This window comes from Lissotriton vulgaris, chromosome 11 (assembly GCF_964263255.1).
Source record: "Lissotriton vulgaris chromosome 11, aLisVul1.2, whole genome shotgun sequence".
NCBI classification, from domain to species: domain Eukaryota; kingdom Metazoa; phylum Chordata; class Amphibia; order Caudata; family Salamandridae; genus Lissotriton; species Lissotriton vulgaris.
In genome coordinates this window covers 652,247,111-652,270,485 of record NC_141699.1, presented here as the reverse complement: position 1 = coordinate 652,270,485, position 23,375 = coordinate 652,247,111, and the positions used below count along the sequence as shown (strand labels likewise).

Sequence of the window (23,375 nt, the reverse complement as noted above, 5' to 3'; positions counted from 1 at the left end):
TTGAGGCGTGTCTGTATTGCGACTAGCAGGAGGGAACAGAAATATCCCGGGTTGTGAATCCATAGGGTTCTCTGGCAGATTTGTCTCTTATGTGAACGTATGTAGCAATTGCGCCCACTCTAGGGAGATAGGATGTTTACGGGTTCCCTTAAGTTACTTGCTAACAACATTTAACCTCTCCAAGTCATATTAAATACCATTTAACCTCCTTTAATAGTTTAAAATCTTTTGAGTTAACTCAACAATGATTACATTCATTATTTGAACTCATGTAAAGTGGACCTTCGTTTTGGTATACTCAAATAGGGAGATGTTGCCAATCCGTGCAAAATAACCTTTCAATCACTTAGCTGTAGCACAAAAATGGGCATTTGCCCATCTCAAGCCCTTCTTTCTTTACTACTGTAGAGTATTTGAAGCTCGGCGTATCTAAGGCTCAGGATAACAGATAGGTTTGTATGTAAATGCTGTGTACTGGGCACACGTATTTATAACTATTCAAATTATTTTCAGAGTACGTTATAAATCCTTGATAAACATCTAAATACTTACGTTCTGGAGACTATAGAGCCTGTTCACATAACAAATTGAAAAGGGAAGCAGTACGCCTCCGCCTGAGCATACTTTTCTGGGATTTGTTCCCAAACTCTCAAACCTTTCCAAAGGAACACCTGGAAACCTGTACAAGGCTCAGGGTTCCAGGTGTTTTTCTGGTAATGTCATATGACCTTTCTTTCTTTCTTATTTTAAAGGCTCCTATTTCCCGGTGCGGTGTTCTACATTGCAGAGGACTCTGGACACGTGGAATCTAGCCTATTATATATTTTTTAATTTACCATCAACTCTGGTGCATTCCCAATTGTTGCAGATAGAATGTTCCTAGTATCACACTGAAAATCAAATCGCAATGCAATCATCCATCTTATTTTATAGTTATTCTTAATATAGCAAAGATTGTGATGAGTTCATACATTGTCAGAGAACAAAAAAATATATCATATAGAGCCAGTACGCAAACATAATCAGCACATTATTACGAGTTCTATTCTCAGTGACGGATCTAAGACCTCAGAGCTGTAGGTTCCTGTCAATATTAATGTAAGCTAAAAGTTGGATCCGGATTTATGTCTCCAGATGCAGAGTGGTATTTGTCAAGTGGCAATAGCCGAGAACAACTGAATTAGGCTGAAAGTCCAGTGTTGCGGCAAGAGTATCCATTTTCATTGTCAAAGAGGTTCCCATATATCCTTGCGTCATGATGATACAGTGGAAGACATGAAAGCACAGGTGTCAGTGCGTCACCACAGTATATCAGATTTGATATCCAATTACTATGCTTGGGGGAAGGGCCTATGCCCATTGCAATACGAAGCTTAGCATTATGCATGCCATAGCAAGAAAGCAGCGGACACGTTTAGGTATCACCTTAACATAACCCAATACGGTTAATAGATGTGTACAGTGGGGCATAATAATTCATACTGCCACACCATGTGTATAAAGTCAGCATCGGGCTGATGGCATCTAGGGCATTTAGCTTCTCCAAAAGCTACAAAAATCTTTGATGGAGTGCAGTACATCCTAGCCAGTAAGTAGTAGTGGATTAGTCTGTGTTTACTATTCAATGAAATTTTCTTTGTTTTCCAAACAACAATATTTCCATTGATAATCCGTAAGTGTGCAATCCAAATATTTTTCCCATTTCAGTCACACCTTCATTATAGGGATTTATCAATCATTGACCACTACACTACATAGTTTATAAATGGAGAAAACATGTTAACTTGCAGAGAAAGGCCTTCACATTAATTCCCAGTACATTTGTAATTGTAACTGTATTTATGTAGAGCTTACTACTCCTTACGAGGCGTAGAAGCACTTTTCGGCGAGTAGCATGCTACTCCCGAGCCCAAAAAGGATTAGTGGTGTATTAATATTGGGGCATTTGTGTCAATATGAGAGGTGGACATGTGAATAGATTAGATGGATTGAATAGGATAATGGAGGGATAGAAGAGGGAAGAGTCCAGAAAGTGTTATTTGGGAGATCATAGCAGTAAGATGAGGCTTAGGATGAGTAAAAGGAGAGATGGGGAGGGAAGAGTCTCTAAAAAGGGATTAGGGAAATTAAAGTAGTAAAATGAGGTTTGGGATGAGTCAAAGGAGGGACACGAGGATGGAATTTAAAACAGGTTGCTTAGGAGATCGTAGTAGTAAAATGAAGTTTCGGTTGAGCCAATGAGGGTTAGAGAGGGGTAGAGTCTAAAAAGGTTTATTTTGTAGAGTGGAGTGAATCGTTCCTCTTCATATTCGGGAAAGGGAGTTACTGCAGTCCTTTGCTTGAGTAAATCTCCGAACATGTCCATGGTGGGCAGGATGGAAAGGAGCTTAGAAAAGCCCAATAATGTATGTACATGTTTGAGTGTTCCAAATTTTCAAAGGTAAACCATAGCTTGTAATGATACTCTTGAGTGGGATTGCCAAAGGAAATTTTTCCGCACTTGTTGCAGATATATCGGCACTTGTAAATGTATAGTCGCCTGCCAGAATTCCCTTGCCTCTTGCTGAATTCCTGATGAGTATAACAAAATTAGTTTTAAAAAAAGGTTGTGTATAGGGCCATGTACTGAATATTACTTCATACCTTTTTTTGCAAATAAATTACAAGTTTACCATTAGATTAAATACAGTGAAAAGAATCCTCATGATAAGAATAATTTGATACATTAACTGGTGTAGAAGGATTCAAAACATAGGGTCCAAGTTGAATCATGTGCCCATGAGCATGCAATTTAATCCTTTTTTCAATGTATGTATTATACAACTGCTGTTATGGATAAAGTATGAGTGATTAAATTCTTTGGGGATACAACAGAAGTAAGTCAATTGTTTCAGATAGAACCTAATCAAATATGGAATTTCATTTTTTTTGTACAAAAGTTATTTTAATTTGATTATTGTTACAGTTTGTACATCATCAAAAAGCCCTTCATTAAAATCAAACAATACAAAAAGTGGCATTCGTGAATTAAGAAACTGTACAACTTACAATATGAATCAAAGAATATACACACGTATATACCGAAGTGCAGAAGTGAAAGCCAAAACAAAATCAAATAAGTAAAAAACTGAATGTTAATTGTTCTTAATCAGAGTCAGACAATATTTTCAAATCAGTAGTCTCAAATGATGGGGGAATTAGTCATTGAAGGCTTATAAAATCTACTATAGTTTAAGGGAACACAATGACAATTTGAGATACTCCAAGCAGGCTGCAAATGAAAAAATGCATGTCCCACAATAAAGGCACATCAGTCATTTAGTTGACATGTTAATTTACAAACACAAATAAAAACACAAATAATGAAAGCATTCATTTACAATTCTGAATTTATGGATGAATGTAGGATTGTTATAATGGTAGTGTGACATAAACAATTCCATCAGGAGGTTTCTTTCATTCAGAACCATACACATACAAAGCCCCAAGGAAGAAGCAAACAGGTGACTGAAAAGAGATTATAAAACAATTCTACTGGATCTTAAGCACTGTGATTGAAGATAATAGATACATTTGATTGAGTATGTGTGTCAACAAACAAAACACAATTAACAATCACCTAAATCACCCCAACAGCAATGAATAAAAAATAAGCGCACAATCCCATAATCCATCTTTTTTGTTCACGTGTGCACGATAACGAACATACAGTTAATCGTGGATTCATAGTCAATTTGTACGCACAAGAGATGTAAATGATAATAATGTTATGACTGAGTACTGTAATTGACATCTGTTAACTTCAGTTGCATATATGGTATCTCCAAACAACCCTAATTTTCAAGTTAAGAGGTAACTGCTTTTTTATAACATGAGTAAATATTTTAATGAACATGACAGGAAGTTATCAGAATATTTGCACATATATCCACTGGCGGTGTTATATTTCTTTAATAACACACGTCTGACAACACAAAAGGGAAGTTTATTTTACCAGCTGAAGAATTAATTTAGCCAAACTTTTTTAATCACAGCCATTCTATTCATTTAGCAATAACTTGGTTACACTGGTCAAAAAGACTAATGTACTACGTTTCTCTTCCTTCAAAACAAATATGTATACATATTGCTGGGAAATACTATCATGGAGGAAAGTGCCACAGTCTTTTTCAAAAGTCATTAATGATCATACAAGCACCTCCTGAGGTCTAGGCAGGTGTATTCCACAGGTATTCTCAGACATTTCTTGTCCAAAATCTAATTCAACAAGGTCTTTAAAGCAGTAATATCCCCCTAAAAAATATTCAGCTTAATCACAATACTATAATAAAACCGGAATTTTAAAATGTACAATTTTTATATATGCAACTCAAACATGATGCACTTTTATTGCTTTGTATAAAAAGAATCAAATATTTGCTCTCTTCAAATGCAGCCAATGAAGGGAATTAGCGTATGCTCTGCTCTAAACAAAATATTTTTTAATATCACTGGTTATGCACAAAATAAAAATGACAACTTGAATTCACAAAAATGTATGTATTATTTTTAAATATAATGCATTTGGCAAACATGATATGAGTTCCGTAATTCATATAGAAATGGATGGGGAGGTGTGATTAAAATACACTGCCTCTCTGAAAGCAAATATTTATTTCAGATTATGTGTTTCTGAATGCAAAATGGGTAACATCAATGTAAACAACAGAAGAATTTCAGAAAAACTGAAAAGCCAAGGTGTGCAAATATGACTATTGTATTGTTTTTTTCCTTACCAATTTCAGTTACACTTGACCACCAGGACTCTGCCCCTAAGAACACACTTTAATGAGTAGAGGTTGGATACAAATGCCTTAACCAATCCACTGCTACGGAGATTAAGAATTCTTGGTGTAGCCATAAACTACATTGACTACATTGATTTTAAAAGGCTTTACGGAAATACTGTTTTGTGGCAGGTTACCATTTCACAAGCTGCTGTTTCAAAAACTTTAAAGGTGTGTAATAAAATAGCTAATTCAAATATATCCTGTTGGAGAAATAGAGGTATTTCTCTTCACTATTTCCAGATCAGAATAAGGCAGATATATAGGGCATTACACCTATCAAACTACACATATCCACTGTTGGTGTTATATTCCTGAAATAATACAGGCTTACAATCTTTGAGGAAGCACATACCCGAGTGTCAATCCAATTTTAAGATCAACATTATTTGTGTGATGCCCTACAAGGATAGTCTCTGCATGAGTAATGGACACAAACAAGTTAATGAAGCTAGGAAAGTGCATGAGGAATTTTAAAGTGTTCAACAGACAGAGTTAGCAAACCATTTTCATTTCATACAACTGCGACATACTGGAAAGCTAGACACTGATAATAAAAGATCAATCTTCATTCATATATTATTTTGGAATACACATGCAGAGTTATCCGTGAAGCTCAGTTGTCACTAATGTGTGTGACTATTATAGAAAGTACAAAATTATGTTACATCGAGCATTAGCAATTCTCTAATCTCTGTTTAAAATAAGCAGAAAGTGTGTGAGGTACTGCAGTATAGTATATAATGAAAAAGAGGTATGAATGTGTATGAAAACAAGAAAGTGCAAATTTAAAGATTTTCTTATCTACTATATATAATGGGGCAGATTTATCAACAGTCTACCCTGGTGCAAAGTCACAAAAAGTGCCCAAACCGGTCCAAAATGTTGATTAAGTTCTCACTTTCCAGAGCAAACATTTATTTGCGCTGGACTATAGCCTGTAAAGTAACGCATTTTGCGATACTGTGCAACAAGGGGGCACCTCATGGGTGGTATACCGGCCATCCCACTCTAGCTTCCATGGTTTTTAACACACAGCCCTAGCAATAAACAATCGTAGATAGGGGCCTTATGCCAAAAAATAAAGGCAGGTGTTAAGATGGAGAAATATTTTAATTTCACATGGCTTTCTAAACATTTGATAGTGCTGCCATGTACAGCATACCTCTACGGTGTGAAACATTTTAACTTTCTACAGGCATAGCATTTTGCACTGGACGATTGCCGTTCCAGTACAAAAACTTTCCTAAACAGAACACACACACCTTTGGACTATAGTGCAAAGGTGTGTGGTGCTAGACAGCCTGATAGTGTGCCAGGACTGGGGAGAGCAGAAGTGCCATGTTTTAATAGATATGACACTACAATGCTCTCTACACTAGCACAACACAGCACTGCAAGTTTGATTGCAGTGCTTCCTGCACTTTTTGTTTTTAACAAATCTGCCCCACTATTTGATTTAAATCCCATACAAGCCAACAGTTCGAATTCAAGTGAGATACTCCAGATTTGTGATGCCAAAAATAGCTTCATTTTAGCCATCTGCCGTCTAAAAATGCCTCTGTTTCTATGGTAGTCAATGGAAAAATACATTCCTCCACTTATTCCCCTTTCTTTTTGGTATCACAAATGCTGCTGACCACAAATCCAACTCAGGCGTGTTACCCACGTAAAACTTTATATATGCCCTTTATATCATGCGGGGCGTGCACGCTGGGAGAGGGATCTTAGACGTTGTCTTAGCTCCAAGGAATGGGAAGGTGCATGCTACAGAGCATGCCATACAGCAACGCATGTAGGTTTTACTGAAACACTCACCAAACTTGTTTATTACTGGTACTACACCCCAGAGAGACTTCACCAAGCTGACAAGACACAGAACCCTGACTGTTGGGGAGGGTGTGGGAAAAGGGGCACACTAGTTCACCTTCTATGGGACTGCAAACACCTCTTGGCTTACTGGACGCACATACTCGACAAGGTTGACAAGACACCAAAATCCCTAGACTTCCTGCGTATGTCCTAATGTGGGTGCCAAACCCGCTCACCTACCCTTTGAAATCTAGGCGAGGGAAGCAGATAGCCATAGCACTAGGCACAGCCGTCCAGAACATACTAATTCACTGGAGAACTCCTCCCAACCCTGTACACACCGGGTGGCATCAGCGATTGTGGCACTTACTGGGCATGGAAAAGTTCTCTCTTACCCTTGCCAGGAAAGGCTCCTCCTTTAGCGATCTTTGGCAGCCATTCTTCACTCTGCGTGCACAAGAATCCTGGGAGCTATCCTGCCTGAGATACCTACGCCTAACTGCACCAGATCCCTCCTCAGACTGGCCTAGCTCTGTGAACGACACCTCCATCTGCGCAGCGCTGTAGAGAAGGAATGGACCAGGGAGAGAGGGGGGAGGGGGTGGGGGGGATTCTCTGTGATTTCTTTCTTTTCTTCTTTTTAGCTTTCTGGGGTGGCGGGTGGGACTGTACAGATAATCGGTTGACCTGTGTAATGTCAATGCACTAATTAGTAGCTACGGTGGGGGCTCTGTGTATCCCGTTTACTGCGAGTTTGATTTCAACATTGTTCAATAAAAAGATTTAAACCATAAACATTCCTGTTATAGTATGTTGAATGGATTTACAAATTCAACCGAATTTCTATACGCATAAACACACCGAAATGCAATATTAAGCAGCATCCTTCTGATGGCTGGTTTCTAGAATGATGGCAATTTGTTGAAAATCCACTAAGATACACACCTATTGAGTACCTAAGGGGCTTTTCCCCCTTCTGAAGTATACTTGTGCTACGCTTTTTTCAACACCAGGAATCTTGGTCGTTCACCACTCCTTTCTTCAACTAACTGAACTAAACCTCTAACTGGTCACTTTGCCACGGTCCATCTTGATCTCTTTTGAAGTCACAAACTACTGCCTCTGCACTGAAAAGCATAATGTGACAATCACACTATTAAACTACTGTATCCCTCTTCTAATTCTAAACTTACATATACTTACAGAAACATTTATTACATAGTCATGTTCTATGGCATTGGTTTTTATTTTCGTGTGTGGTTAAACAAACCTTGACTGTCACGCTGAAATATTTCCGAGCTATGCCAGACTAGAAAACATGCCATTGTAAGCGTGCTTCTAGTTCATTAACACGTCAGTAATTATTAATTTTGTGTTTCACCACTTCAAGGCATGTGTTCCACTTGCACGTTTTTTTTTCTGATATCAATTTTTAAACCAGCATTTGCATGTCTTTGATCTGTGATCCCATTCGTTGTCGTTGTTGAAGAAATGAGGCACTTTGCAGGCCAATATCTATTAGCTGAAATGCTCAATGAAAGAGGAGCATTTTGGCCAAAACAAAACATTCATTATTACTAGTGGCAACAACAAATACATATGTACATTTCAACATCTGCAGCCTTCATAAACAAAGATTCTGGACTTCAGGAACAGAACATGCCCTGTATTTCTGGCACCCCACCACAAGTACTCAGACACCACTGTGTGCACCACAAAACTCTTCTTTCGAATATCTGATTACACAAATGACACGAGTATTACATTTACTTTACAATACCATTGTTAATAAATGAAAGATGCTCTACTATGGGGCATTTTGAACACGCAAGAAATTAAGTGGTTCATCTATTAGGAACTCTCCACTCAATCAGGGACAATATAAAGATGCAATTCAAATTCTGTTTGAAATATTATCCTTTCTAGCGGTGTCCTAATATGAGGTAAACAAGTTAACATTCATTTCAATCGTGCCTTTTGTTATTAGCGGTTGACTATATTTTTCCACCACAGTAAACAAGTACCTCCTCGGGGAGGAATATTTCTGCTGTGTGCTCATTTTTAAATTCTCTGTGGTGTGCAAGAGATTGTTTACAGATAGAAAAAAGTCGCACATTACATTGTAATTAAGCCAGGAAGAAAAATATCAGCAAACTGATGTGCTCTTCTAGTGCAGACTCCTCAAACTACATGACCATGTTTAAGTTGGCAAGACCACAGTTCTGATCTCAAATCCATTGCAGGCTTATGTTAATTGTATTTATTCCATGTACATCGTCATCCGCTTGTCCATACCGCGTAGCAAGAAAGGCCTTCTGGAGATCCTTGGATCCACTCATTTCAACATGATAAATATAATGAGCATGATCACTCAGTAAGTGAAAATGCACTAGATGTTCAGGAATTAAAAAACATAGCTACATTGGAGGTAGGGGCGGAGGCCGGCTAGGAACCAAATTTCCTGAAGGGGGTTTCTGACGTGGTACCGGAGGTCTGTAGAAAAGGGAAAAACATATCTTTAGTAGTGCTTGGCAATATACTTCAACATATATAGCAACTGTGCACAAGAAATTTCATCAGACCATATGCCAGTGTTACATATTCTACAGTCCTGATTGTTTCAGTTCATTGACAGATAGAAATATGAAAATGTGCTTAGTAAGCACATTATTGAAGTATTGATTAGGAACAGAGAAGATGCAGCCAAAAATAAAATAAAAGAAATAAAACATAGATTCATCATTGATATTATCTTTTGATTCTGCCCATCACTGTCCATACTACTTAAAAACGTGTTTAGAGGAGAATGGCAACCACCGCTTGCCAGTTAATAATTACTAACTCTTCCCCATCCCAGTGTGTACCACATGAGGATAAACCAAAAGAAAAAAACGATTTATGGTTAATACATTATACCTAGTCCAAACAAACGATGTCTCCTACTGCATACACCTGTAGGTATCCTGTTACCTAGTAGTAATACTTGAAACTGCAAGTTATTATCACAAAGTCCTGTGCTGCAGGTGCAATGTGAATACATATTATACACACCATGCCTTCTTTCCTATAATGAGTTTGCCCAAGGGTTTGGAACAGAAGAGAGTTTAAAGAATAGGAGTGACAGAGTCACCATGAGGATTACTTAATCTCACTCCTAAATCCCAGTTCTCGTCTTCCTAAGCTGTGGATAAAGACTACAGAACAATAACAGAGATAGGAAGAAGGTGAAAGCCATCTTTGGGTAGCCAATAAACTATTTGACCGAATTCTATAAATCTTTCTAGCCAACGTGCACAGTCTAGCACAAGCACTTTTAGGGGGGGGGGTTGCTTGCAGAATTCTATAGCATATTATCCCATATCCCCCATTCCTCATCTTTTGACTTTTTTTCTTAGAACCAGACTAGATCAGGAATTTTTCACAGCAATACCTCCTGTGTGCTGGCAGGTGGTGTCAGACTTTGATGTGACCTTGCACCTCCTGAAGTGAGAGCACGGAGCTATATGTAGGCAGAACCCTTGCACAATTGATATTAGTTTATTTTTGAAGAAGTACTCTCATCAGAGGACAGATGTCACTACATCCAGCTCCAGAGGAGAAGCGCCTCCTGGAAAAGGAACCTCCCGCTTATTTTAGTACCACAATGCAAAAGTGTTGTGCGTGAGAACCTGAACCAGCCTCCCTTTGATAAACCAAAGTAGGCCTTCACTGCCAGTAGAATGGCCGTCAACTCCAACATGCTGATGTGGAGAGAAGACTCAGCCACAGATCGGAGTCCTCTGATCTACACCTCTCCCAGATGACCTCCCCATCCAAGCAGTGATGCATCTGTCACCACTGTCGGCTTTGGGAGAAGCAAGGTCTCTGCCGGTGATCCAATTAAGGTAGAGCCACCACTGCAAGTTTTTTGCAGTCTCCTTGGAAACCTGGATGTAATCCGATAGGTTCCCTTGGTGCAGTGCCCAATTAATCGTCAAGTTCCACTGCAGAGCTCGCTAATGCCATTTGCATAGCCGACTAACACAATGCAGGATGCCAAGAAGGGCAGAAGCCTTAGATCCACAGTCACTGAGACACAGGACTGAGTCTGGAACAATCGCATCATAGCCTAATGTCTTAGACTGTTTGTGGCGAATATAAGGCCTGAAACTGCACAGTAGCCAGGATGGCTTCAATAAAGGACAGCCTCTGTGAAGGAGTAAGGTGTAACTTCAGCACTTTGACTGTGAACCCCGATAATGTCAGGAGGTTCGCTGCCATCTGGAGGTGGTACACGACTGCCTGTTGTGAGCTCACCTTCAACAGCGAGTCGTCGAGGTACGGGAAAACTGGCATCCCCAATCGCCAAAGGTGTGCTGGGACCACTGCCATCACCTTCCTCAACACAAGAAAGACACAAGTGAGGCTGACAGGGAGCACAGCAAATTGAAAATGGTCCTGGCCCACCTAGAACTGCATGTAGCATTTGTGGAAATGCAGAACGTGTGCATAAAAGTAAGAGTCAACCCCTTATTTGGATCCAGACCAAAAAGGACCTGGGGTAGCATGTGTATCTTGAATTTGTCCTTCATCCAGAAGGCAGAGATCTAGAATGGGACAAAGGCCTCCGTCCTTCTTTGGCACGAGGAAATAATGGGAGTAACAGCTTGTCCCTATTTACTGGCCAGAAACCTCTCTATGCTTCTTTTGGCGAAAAGCCTCATAGGATAATTTGGAGGACCCATCTGTCAGATGTTTAATTTCGAACACCTGTAGGAAGTGTTCGATCCTGCCTCCCAGAGGATGGTTGTGTGCTACAAAGGGCAAACTGAAGCAGCATGGAGGCAGATACTGGAGGGTTGGGAGACTAGCAAGTTAGCTTCCCTGGATGGCCTGGGCTTTGTCTGCCTAATTTCCGCCCCGATCCTGAAAGGACTAGGGTGCCTGTTGCAGGGGTGGTGGGTCTTGATGTGGGTAGTACACCAATCCCCTGGAATAGCCTTGAAAGGGTTGACACTGGTGAGAATGTGGTCTCACATAGGTAGAAAGGCCTAGGGAACGTGCTGAGGCCAGGCTTTCTTTACATCGTTCCGACTTCGAACATGCTTGCTAGCCAAACAGGCAGGACCCATCAAATGGCTTGTCAATTTAAGAGGCTTACATGTCTCCATAGTAGCCCATGGAGCAAATTCAAGTGTGCCACTGAACCACCACCCTAATGCCAACTTCTCTGCCCAAGCAGTCAGTAATGTCGAGTCCAGAGCAGATAATGTACTTTGAGGCATCCTGACCATCCTGGATGGTTTGAACCAAACTGGCCAAAAACTCCCCAGAAGGTGCCAGCAAGATCTCGGCAACTTTGTCAATAAAGTAGAGGTACAGGTTGTTCCTGGCAAGCATCTGGCACTGACCGATCAAAGTGTAGGCCGACCGGGAAAACCATCCACTTTACACAGGTCTCAAAGTATTTCCACTCTATCGTCATTGGAAAAGAAATGGGGTTCATCCTACTGGTGGACGCTTGAACCACCAAACTCTCTGGTGTAGGATAATGTGTCAAAAATCAGGATCCCCTGGCACCGACTTGTGGAGTCTGGTAACTTGCCTGTTTGGCAGGGGTGTTGGGGGAGGGGGGGGGGGGTGGCAGAAGCATGGCTTAGGCCAAGTGCCTATTTGGGTGTCAGTCAGGGCCTCATTAAAGGAGAGTATAGGCTCTGATGAAGTTTGTAAAGGTTGTAAAACGTCTGTTAGAAAATTAGTCTTGAGCTACATAGAGGGCAACTGCAAGTCCTAAAACTCTGCTGCGTATTTAATAAGCAAAGGAGACACAATCTTCTGTAAGAGGTCCAAGGCAGAACACAACCCAGTGCCAGGTGAATTGTCTAACCCACTGGCACCCTGTAAGTCCAGATATAAATTAGCATCCTCATAATGTTCGGGAAAATACTCTCACTCATCACTATCGTCATCCCGAAGGACAGGTTAGCACTCGTCAAAGTCGGTACCAAATAATTAGGAGAGGCCTGGGGTGCGGCTCTGAGACAGAGGCATAGTTTTGTCTGAATTGGAATTAACTGGGGCTGGGTGCTTTGGTATGACACAGAGACCCGAACTCTGTTGAAGCAGAGATTTATTTATTTATTTATTTATAAAACTTATATAGCGCACAAATGCCGATTGGTGTCTCGGCGCTGATACCTACAATTGCAGAGAGGATCCTTGTCAGTGTTACTGATTGAAAAGCCAAGTTTTCACCTGTTTCCTAAATATTAACAAGGAAGGGCTGAGTTTGATGTGATCAAGTAGTGAGTTCCATAATTTGGACGCTGCAACTACAAAACGTCTATCTCCCCACGTAGCTTTTTTTGTCCGTGGAATTTGGAGAAGCTGGGATGAGGAGGACCGTAGTGTTCGGTTAGGCGTATATACACACAAGGCCTTTTTTAAGAACTCTGGTCCTATGTCGTTCATTGCTTTGTACGTGATACACAAGGCCTTGAACTTCGTACGACTTCTCACCGGCAACCAGTGAAGTTGACAAATAACAGGTGAGATGGAAGAAAACTTAGGGGTACTGGTCAGAATTCTTGCAGCTGCGTTTTGAACCAGCTGTAGTTTGTTAAAAACTTGCTCTTGGGTGTTCAGCAGCAGTCCATTACAATAGTCCACTTTGGACAATACCAAAGAGGACATAAGGGTTTTACCCGCCGTAGAAGGGAGAAACGGTAACAGTTTCTTCACCATTCTCAGCGTGTAGAAAGAGGCTGAGACTACTGCGTTAGCATGACTAGTAAATGCTAACTTGTTGTCAAATAGAACCCCCAAATTTCTAACCTTGGGAACTGGTGTTGGCGGGATGCCCAATTTGGAAGGCCACCATACTGGGGACCAAGATGGGGTCAGTTCACCAAATATTATGACCTCTGTCTTGTCCGAATTTAACTTTAAGCAGTTCTGATCCATCCACAGACTGATAGCTCTCATACCCTCCTGGAAATTCGCAGCCACTGGTCCTCCATTTTTATGTATCGCCAGGACCAACTGGGTGTCATCGGCATATGAAGTCAACCCAATTCCATATGATTTAATGACCCTCACCAAGTCCGACACGTAGATGTTAAAAAGTGTCGGACTTAGCGAGGATCCCTGGGGGACTCCACACGGCAGAGAGAAAACGGGCGAGTAAAAACTCCCCATCTTCACTGACTGCTCTCTGTCAGCAAGGAACGAGGCCAGAAGTGCTTTGGCTTTGCCCTGAATGCCTATGGCAGCGACACGGTCGATCAGGATGGTATGATCGACCGTGTCAAAATCTGCAGACAGATCTAATAATATCAGGACCGCCGCGCCACCTTGAACCATGATCATTCTGACCTCCTCCGCCGCCTTTATCAGAGCAGTCTCTGTCCCGTGGCCCTTCCTGAACCCAAACTGGGTGTTGTCCAGTATGTCGTTCTGGTCGATGTAATTGGCCAGCTGGATGTTCATAGCCTTTTCAAATATTTTAGATGGATACGGGAGAGCGGCAATGGGGCGGTAACTTTTGGGCTCTGATGGATTAAGGTTTGGTTTTTTTAATAAAGGTTTTACAATGGCTTTTTTCCAGATTGAAGGATAATCCCCCGTTTGAAACATGGAATTACAGATGTTAGTGAGCACTGGAGCTATCGAGTTGGATACAAATTTAAGAACTATTGGTGGGCACGGATCCTGAGGTGATCCTGATTTAACAGTGTTCATGAGTTCTCCTATATAGAGTTGAGATAGCGGATTAAACTCCTCCAGAGTGGAATTGGGGAATGTAACACCATTATTCAGGCCGGATGGCTCAGTGACAGTTTTATTGGAGAAATTGTTAAAAATATCTTTAACTTTTGCCATGAAGAAGTCCGCAAAATTGTTACAGAAGGTTTGGGAAGTCTCAGTAGTGACAGGTGCAGATGGATTAGAAAGTTTTGAGACCACTTGATACAATTGCTTGCTCGAGTTTTGGGATGACTATTTGTTTACTATAGAACTTACATTTTTCTATAGTTATAAGCTTCCTGTAACTTGACAGAGCTTGTTTGTAAGTGTCTCTGTCGTTGTTGTCGTATTTAGTGCGCCAACGTCTCTCTAAATTACGGCATCGCTGTCTTTCTAATCTTAGGGGTTCCGAGAACCAAGGGGCAGAAGGTTTTATGCGATTGGGCCGCAAGTTTTTAACAGGTGCTAACAGGTCAAAGGCGTTATTCAGCCATTGACCATAGTCTTTAGAGGCTATGTGCAGATCTGATGAGTCTTGTGGTCTCGTAGCCTCCAAGGTGGTTTGAAGTAAAGTAGAATCAATATTCTTCCAGTCACGACAAAGAACCCGGGGACCGTTGGGAGGGTGTACGTTTTTGTGTTTCGCAATTAGAATGGTAAATTTCACAGCTGAGTGATCCGACCTTATAAGCAGAATTACTGTTGGGGAAGTGATATAGGAGTTATTTGTAAATAGGCCATCCAAAGTGTGGCCTGCTCTATGGGTGGAAGTAGAAACGCGTTGTATTAGACCAGCAGCCAGGAAGTCGGCAATGAGTGTTAGCGAGTCTTTGTCTTTGGGATTTTCTAAATGGAAATTAAAATCTCCCAAAATAGTATAATCCGAATTGGCTGCTGCCGGTTCTAATAAAAAATTAGTGGATTTCAGGAAAAGCGTGCGTGTGGCAGGAGGTCGATAGAGCAGAGTCCCCTTAAACGTTTGTGTGGGAGAAAGTGTGATGGTAAAACACAAGGCTTCAGCGGATGTACAATCTAATGATTCTGTCTTTATTGCTAAGTTGGCTCGGTGAATTCTTGCTAAGCCGCCTCCCCTTTTTTCGGACGATCTATCCTGTCTAATAGCGTGATAGCCATTCGGGGTGGCTATACTGAAGTCAGGGCCAGATGCTAGATCTGCCCAGGTTTCCACTACAAACAGGATGTCTATATTTTGGTTTAAAATTAGTTCCGCTACGTCTTCTCTGTGTTTTATAAGAGAGCGCGCATTAATAAGTACACAAGTTATGTGTTTAACATCATTCCCGGGGGGCAGAAGAGATGATGGTTGTACGTAGGGTAATGTAAGCTTAAATAGGCAGTTTGGACATGAGGACGAGAGCAGATTGCTAACGGAGTCTGTATCAAAATGAGTGCAACCTAAGGATTTTATGTTGTTTTCTATGTCCCTGAGTTGTGCCCTAGTGTATGTGATTAACTTACTAATATGGCCGGGTCTTCGGGGACCAGGGGGTACGGCGCTCCGCGCGATCCCAGCACGGACTGGCGCAGACTGGCACCCCTTTGGCGCGGCTTTGGCGCGCTGACGGCGCTCCCGCTGCGCTCGTCGAGATGGATTTGGCTCGGAATAGGTGAGGATGATAGGAATGGAGTGGTCCTCCTGCACCAGTGATATCAGTGCCCACAAGGATCTTGGATCAAAACAGCAAAGCAAATGGCCAGGTAGATTGCCTAATCTAGTACCACTTATCCAATAGATCTAAGCGGACACACTTTTCATTTAGTAATTTTTACTTAGTCATTCATTTTCAAAAAAACATACATATATGTCCGAACATTGATACCACTTCAGTAGCAAAATTCACATAAAAATACAATATTCAAGACACAAATTAAACGAACACTATAAATGAGACATATTTAAGCAAGCAGGCCAGCTAAAAAACTGAACGGTCTCTTGCTTGTTGGTTGGTTTTATATCAGGACTGGTGCCTCAAACATTGAGTGAAGATAGGCATCTTCTGTCTGTTTTTTTGTATATATGGTGTAAATGTAAATATGTCTCATTTATAGTATTCATTTAATTTGTGTCTTGAATATTGTATTTTTATGTGAATTTTGCTACTGAAGTGGTATCAATGTTCGGACATATATGTATGTTTTTTTGAAAATGAATGACTAAGTAAAAATTACTAAATGAAAAGTGAGTCCGCTTAGATCTATTGGATAAGTGGTACTAGATTAGGTCCTTACAAACAATCTACCTGGCCATTTGCTTTGCTGTTTTGATTTAGAGTGGTCTAGGCCAGTTAGTATATAGACCCAAGCCTTTCTTGTTCTTCCCACAAGGATCTTGGAGCAGGATTAAAAGTAGGCTCTAGAGTTGGAGCGGGACTCAAGGCAGGTTCGGACGGGCAGATGCCGCTGAGGGCGGACCCGCCATAGGTATCTCAACTGGAGGCCTCAGTGAATTCTAGTGGCCAGAAAGCATGCCAGAGGGAAGTAGAAGGGTGCAAAAAAATGAGCAAAAGGTATTCTTTACCTTCTTTAAAGACCTCGGTTTGTTTCAACATCACCGAATGACCTGGAATCAGGATCCGTAGTGGATTCAGCTCTTACGCAGGGGACAATGAGACGGAGAGGAATTCTGACGTCCTTGCGACTTCTCAGCTTTAGAGCTGGAGGACTGGGAGGACTCCTGCTTGGTTTGTTGTGCTTCTGCTTTGAATGCGACTTACTGGAAGACTTGGAGCTGGATGACAGTCTGTCACAGGAATGCCCTTGAGAGCGGGGATAAGTCTGCGCCCTCAACTGCGAACAGGAACGGGACTACTGAGTCTTTGCTCGGTGTTTGGTGACAAACAGCTTGGCTTTGCATTCTCGGATTGCCTTCAGGTTCATAAAGGCACACTCCTCGCAGGAAGTGGGCCAAGTCCATACATCAGAAGCACAGCTCGTGGGTAGCTGTCACAGACATGTGTTTGGGACAGTCCTATCAAGGCTTAAACCCTGTAGTTGTCGGAATGAACATAGTGCCATTGCACACATGAAAACAATATTTTTGGAGAAACAAATCATCAAAAGACGGGGAAAAGTTAGAAGCAAGCGCCGTATCTGTGTATGAAGGTGCGTAAGGAAAGGAATTGATATCGGTGCAGAGGTGTGGTGTTTTCTTTCCATTTCTCACTTTTGGGCCAGTGAGCAAGAGCAATGTTGTTAAATCTTCCGGGTCCAGTCAGAGGTTTGGGGATATTCTAAAGGTGAGAAATCTAAGGCTAGTAGTATCTATCAGACCTAACTTTTTAGGCAACCTAAAAGTCTACTGTGTAGAACAGGGAGGATGAAGTTCAGTGAGGAATCTGCAGTTAGAGGACCCAAAGGTAATTAATCTGTTCTTTTGATGGTTACTTATAACTGTACATTCCTCATGTTTTGAAAGAATACCAAAAGGAGTACTTCCCAAACGTCAGGATGTCTTGCTAAATTAAGCAGGCAAAATGGCCTTCTCCGCAAATTTGAGAATCGAAAAAGCAAAGCCTGGTGGAAATATGAACTTAAACCCATGTGGCTGTCTGACAGATGCCCTACACCAGAATATCCATTGCTAGTAATGTGGTGTCAGTGTTGGCGCTGGTAGAATGAGACTAAAGGCCCTCAGGGGTTTTAGTCTTGTCCAATGCATAGCATGTCTTTATGCAAAGTACAACCCACCAAGATATGGTTAGCATATTTACCACCTTCTCCTTCTTACCATTGGCAAGACATAAAAACTTGTTATCCACTTGGTGCTCCTTCTTATGCTTCAGATAAAGGACAAATTGTTGTGTCCACAAGATGAGGTCTTTCCTTTCCTTAGATGAGTGAGGTGCGGTGAAAAAGGTAGCAAAAGTTATGGACTGTCCCACATGGAAGGGCGACACCATCTTCGTCAGAAAGGGAATGCAAGCTCATAGCAGCAATTTATCTAGGACAAATGTGGTGTACAGAGGTTGTACTGAGCACTTGCATTCACTGACTTCATGTGCATCAGCAATTTCAGTGAACAATATAGTCTTAATGGTGAACGATCTCAGAAGTCAACTGTGCATGTGCTTGAAGGGCATGCACATTATTAACAAAGACCAAATTAAGGTCCACTGGAGCATAATGAAAGGGCCTGACATGACCATGTATGCAAACCCTTTTAAAATCCACATCATAAATGGTGAACTAATAATGACACTGGTCAGGCAAATGTAGAAAGGGTAACCAAATAACTTTTAACAGTGCCCACAGCAAAGCCTTGCTAGGTAAGAGATGGAACAAGCTGCAAGAAACGTCAGTCCACCTGTAGAGTCTCAACCTCACAGTCTCTGCACCACGCCACAAACGTCACCTAAAGACTCAAATAAATTAATTCAGTGGAAAGGTGCCTAGCTCCACTATCTCAGCAGATAAATAAAATCTGCTCAGTTGGTCCTACTCAATCTCCATGAATGGAGAGATTTGGGTGCATAAACCATTGTGGAGAGATCCCAAAGAGAAAGATCGCAAATGCTCAGATCAACAGATGGGGGCACCACATTCTACTGACCAAATTTAGAGCATTCAGCATGATCTGAGCCTGGTCCGTCACAAGCTTCAGAAATCGAGGGAGGAGAGGCAGAGGTGGGAAAGGAATACAGAACACCAGCATACCACTGCAGGCAGAATGTGTCTCCTAGTTTGTTTGCTGGCAGAAACTCCAAAGTGCAATACCAGCGACAATGCGTGTTCTTGTAGGTGGCAGGGTTATCTTACCAAGGCATGCCCTACCTGGCTGAGATGCCCCGAGCCACCTCAGGAAGCAGATGCCATTTGTGTTCTACAAGCTGACGTTGCCTGAGCTGGTCCACCCTTGCATTTCCCAAGCCGACAAAATTATTAGCTAGTATGCGCTCTGTAAGTCCAGACACCATCCAGTCCCATAGATTACGGGCAGAAAGAACTAGGACCAAAGTCAACACCTTGAAACTGTCTTTCGTAAGGAAGGGAATCAGAGCTTTATTGTCTAGAACTGGCCTTACTCCGCCTGCTTTTTTAAGAACCATAAATAATGGGAGTAGCACCTCATGTCCTTCTCCTCCTGCAGGACCCTCGTAATGGACTTTTTGGGCTGCAATGACTCAACTTCCTGTGCAAGGATGGAGGCATGATCTGCTAAGTCTGAACAAAACCAGGCAGAAAATAACGGGTGCAGATGCGAAATGGAGAGCATACACTTGTTTATAGATGGCAGCACATACTGGTGTAAATTTATACCAAGCCAGCTAGACAGAGAAAACAAATTCTGCCCCTACCTGGTTGGATATGACCACAGGAGGGAAACCAAAGTGTCTTGGTCGAAACTGCTGTGGGTGAGAAGGAGGAAGAAGACTGCTGTGCCTGATGGTGCCAAAGACCTCTGCCACCACTACATCCTCATGAGCAGTGAAATGACTGTCGACTGTTGTGCAGGTTATGAGGGCACCCTCTGATAAGGGACAAGACCTTAACAGTATCCTCTGAGTGGGCCATAACACAGCTGTCCTTAAAGTGCTCCAGTACAGAGTTAGCTTTTTTACTAAAATGCCTAGAACCATTAAACAGCATACCCATAAGGGACACATGTACGTCACCAGAACATCCTGTAGTGTGCATTTAGGATGACACCTGATCCCAATACAGGCACCATTGGCCTCCTTATTCATTTCGGGCCTCCAGACAAATTTACTTGATTCCTGTCTATCTTAGATTGTCTGAGTGAAGGCTTTCCTTAATTTGTAACAGGTGGCCGCCAAGTCCTCACAAGCCATATCGCTAAGTACATGTGACATAATCAGGGACCTCAGGGCATAGAATGCGAAATAAGAGAATCGCTTCCTGCAGGCATTAATGTGTTTCAATTGCGTGTATGGTGGGACATTGCTGAATGTATTAGGATGCCAGTGGATTGTTAGAAGCTTGGACTATTAAGCGAGTCAGGTACAGAGTTAAAATGGCGAGGTCTACAGGGACGCATAGGTACTGGGTCAATTCCTGGGGGAGCAGAACATAGCTTAGAAAAGGTCACCATCAAGATTTCCATCAGAGCCTCATTAAAAAGCAGTAAGGGCTCTAAATTAGCAGGATAGGGCTGCCATAGTTGGGACAGTAGGTTTGGTTTCGTCTCTCTAATAGTTAGTTGAAAGAGTAGAGGAATGGACTGGCGCTGGTAGGGAGCTGATAACGAATCTGCCTCTGGAAGTCCAACTGAGAGTCTACTGCCACACAGCTGGGCCCTAAATCACTCCAGAGAGAGCGGACATCATCCTGAAAAGTAGCAACATGGCCTTCCTAAAGGCCTCTATTTGCTGCTTAGTCGCTGACAGCCTGGAAAACATTCGGGGTACCAGGACCAGGCTTGAAGCAGGCCCGGAGTCGGAATATATATATATATATATTTATTTTCCAATTTGCACATATTGTACATCATAGCGCACTTTGTATAATGCATCAGCAGGTAGCAATACAATATATACAGTACATCTACTTTACAATTGAGTTTCATCACACCATATTATAACATAACAAACATTCTTGGCTAGACAGAAGAAGAAAAAAAAAAGAGTAAAAGAAGAGAAAAAGAGCATCAAATACACTCTAAATAGTGATAAAAAACGTGAGGATAGAATATAATGACAATTTACGCATGAAGTAATTCAATCATTATCCCACGCACTCAGCGTAGATCAAATCCCTCCTTCCATCTATTAATGGGCTCCCATATTCTCACACCCAGCTGCCTCCCTCTCCTGCCTTTCCGTGCATATATGGGTTTTTCCAAATTATATGCTACCAGGAGGTTAGCTAACCATATTTGCAGTACCGGGGGATTTTTATCCAACCAAGCCCTTGCAATGCTTAATCTATAAACTGCCATAGCAATAAACAAAAATTCCCTCTGCGGGGTATCGACCTCTGGGCCTATCCCTAATAATATCCGAGTAGGAGTGAGCGTTGTTTGTATGCCTAGCGATCTATCCATAAAGATCTCTATATCTCTAATTAGGGTGTGCAATTGAGGACAGGTAGCAAAAATATGTATCATATCTGCTTCTAAAGAATTACAGCGCGTACAAGACATACCTGTGGTTCCGCCCCACTTCGCTATCCTGGCTGGGGTGAAATACAATGAGTATAAGGTTTTATAGTGCTGTGACTGTAAGGGAGCTGAGCAAAGAATTGTACAACCCATGTCCAATGACTCCTGAAACCAGCATGCTTCACCGCCCAGTTTCTCTGCCCACTTATTACTGTATTTATCCATATCATCAAGTTTCCCTATTGCAAGACTTGCATAAAAACTTCGGATTGTACAGTTCCCACCTAGCCTTATTTTGTCCAGTATTTCATTTCTGGCAAATTCTGCCGGCCCTCCCTGCTTAGTGCTTAAAAAACTCCTAACCTGCAAATATTTAAAGAAACCCCGCCTGTCAATGCCATATTTGTTTGTCAATTCCGTAAACTGCACCACCCCCTCAAAATCCATCATATCACCAATTTGCACTATCCCCTTCTCGACCCACCCCGCCATTGTTAAGTCTGCAAAGACTGCCGCTGGAAAGGATCTGTTTTTATACATCCTGGTATACCTATTATATCTCCCCAGACCAAATTTCTTCAAAAACGCATTCCAAATCTTAACCCCTTTAGCGCGTCGAACATTCCGCCCCAGTGCGGACGTTCGATCGCGCTAACGGGATTTGGACGTCCAACGGTCGTGAGCAGCACCAGCGAGGTAGCGCGTGCGACGACCGTTGGACGTTCGAAGCACGGAAGGGGTTAATAGCTGGACTTATAGTATCCAAAATCAGTACAATTTAAAAAACAGTTTTCCGCCTCAGCCCCTAAAACCGCAGTATAGACTTTGGTGGAGATGCTAGTGATTTTCTTTGATCGGGACAGCCACCCCCAATCAACCCCTGCATATATTGTATAGCCGCTGCCCAATATTATAGTCTGAAGTCCGGTGCGCCCCACCCACCCCTCCCTCTCGGGAGGGAGATGAACCTTTATGCCCTCCGCGTCTTACCATGAGCCCAAATAAACCTGTTCAATAGGACCTCCAGTGCATTAAACCATCAAGCTTCAAAATATAAAGGAATAGACCTGAAAAAATAAAGGAATTTGGGCAAAATAAGCATCTTTAAAACATTAGTGCAGCCCACTAGTGATGAATGCAAATTGTTCATTCTCTCCAGATCTGTCTTTACCCTGCTCATTAAGGGGGCCATATTATTCTCTACCAGAGTGTCCAGGTCTGCCGAAATTGCCACTCACAGATATACTGCAGAGTCAACGACCCTTAAATCACTACAACGTGAATGCCTATTTTCAACTATCTGGGTCTTGGTTCTGTTCAAACTATACCCTGAGGCCTGCCCAAACAAATGAGCCTCGGCTTCCACCTCCCTAATTGCCACTGCCGGGTTGGGTGTCAAAATGGCCACATCGTCTGCGTAAGCCAAAGTTTTTACCTCGCAGTCATTTAACCTCATTGAAGGAATCTCGGGGTTACCTTCTAGCCTTTGTAGGAGAGGGTCCAGATACAGCGCAAATAGAAGGGGAGATGAGGGACAACCCTGCCTGGTCCCCCTACAGATCTTAACTGCTGCTGAATACCCCCTGTTGACTTTGATCTTAGCCGTCTGTTCTTTATATAAGGTCTGAATCGCTTTTATGTAGCCTTCTCCTATCCCGCTCCATCTCATAGTTGGCCACAGGTAGTCCCAGGGGACCCTATCAAACGCCTTTTCCGTGTCTAGGAACAGCGCTGCCATAGGGTCTCCCAGGGTACCTGCCGCATCAAACATTGCGACCACCTGCCTAACATGTTGAGTAGTACCCTTACCGGGGAATAAACCCATGTTGTGAGGGGCTTACCAAACGCTCAATAATCCCGGCTAGCCTCTTTGCTAATACTTTAGAATATATTTTGGCGTCAGCGTTCATTAATGTGATTGGCCTATATGAGCC

At 42.1% G+C, this 23,375-nt stretch overlaps 1 protein-coding gene across 2 annotated transcripts in view; it reads right to left on the bottom strand.

Moving 5' to 3' along the window:
• Positions 1–2,922: 2,922 nt before the first annotated feature.
• ADAM9 (ADAM metallopeptidase domain 9) overlaps positions 2,923–23,375 on the bottom strand; it is a 563,447-nt gene continuing 542,994 nt past the window's right edge. For both annotated transcript variants that reach the window (XM_086943740.1, XM_086943741.1), the window contains exon 22: positions 2,923–9,131. In XM_086943740.1, the coding sequence (XP_086799866.1) occupies positions 9,056–9,131 (76 nt within the window). In that variant the 3' untranslated portion in view covers positions 2,923–9,055. The remainder of the gene's footprint in view (positions 9,132–23,375) is intronic.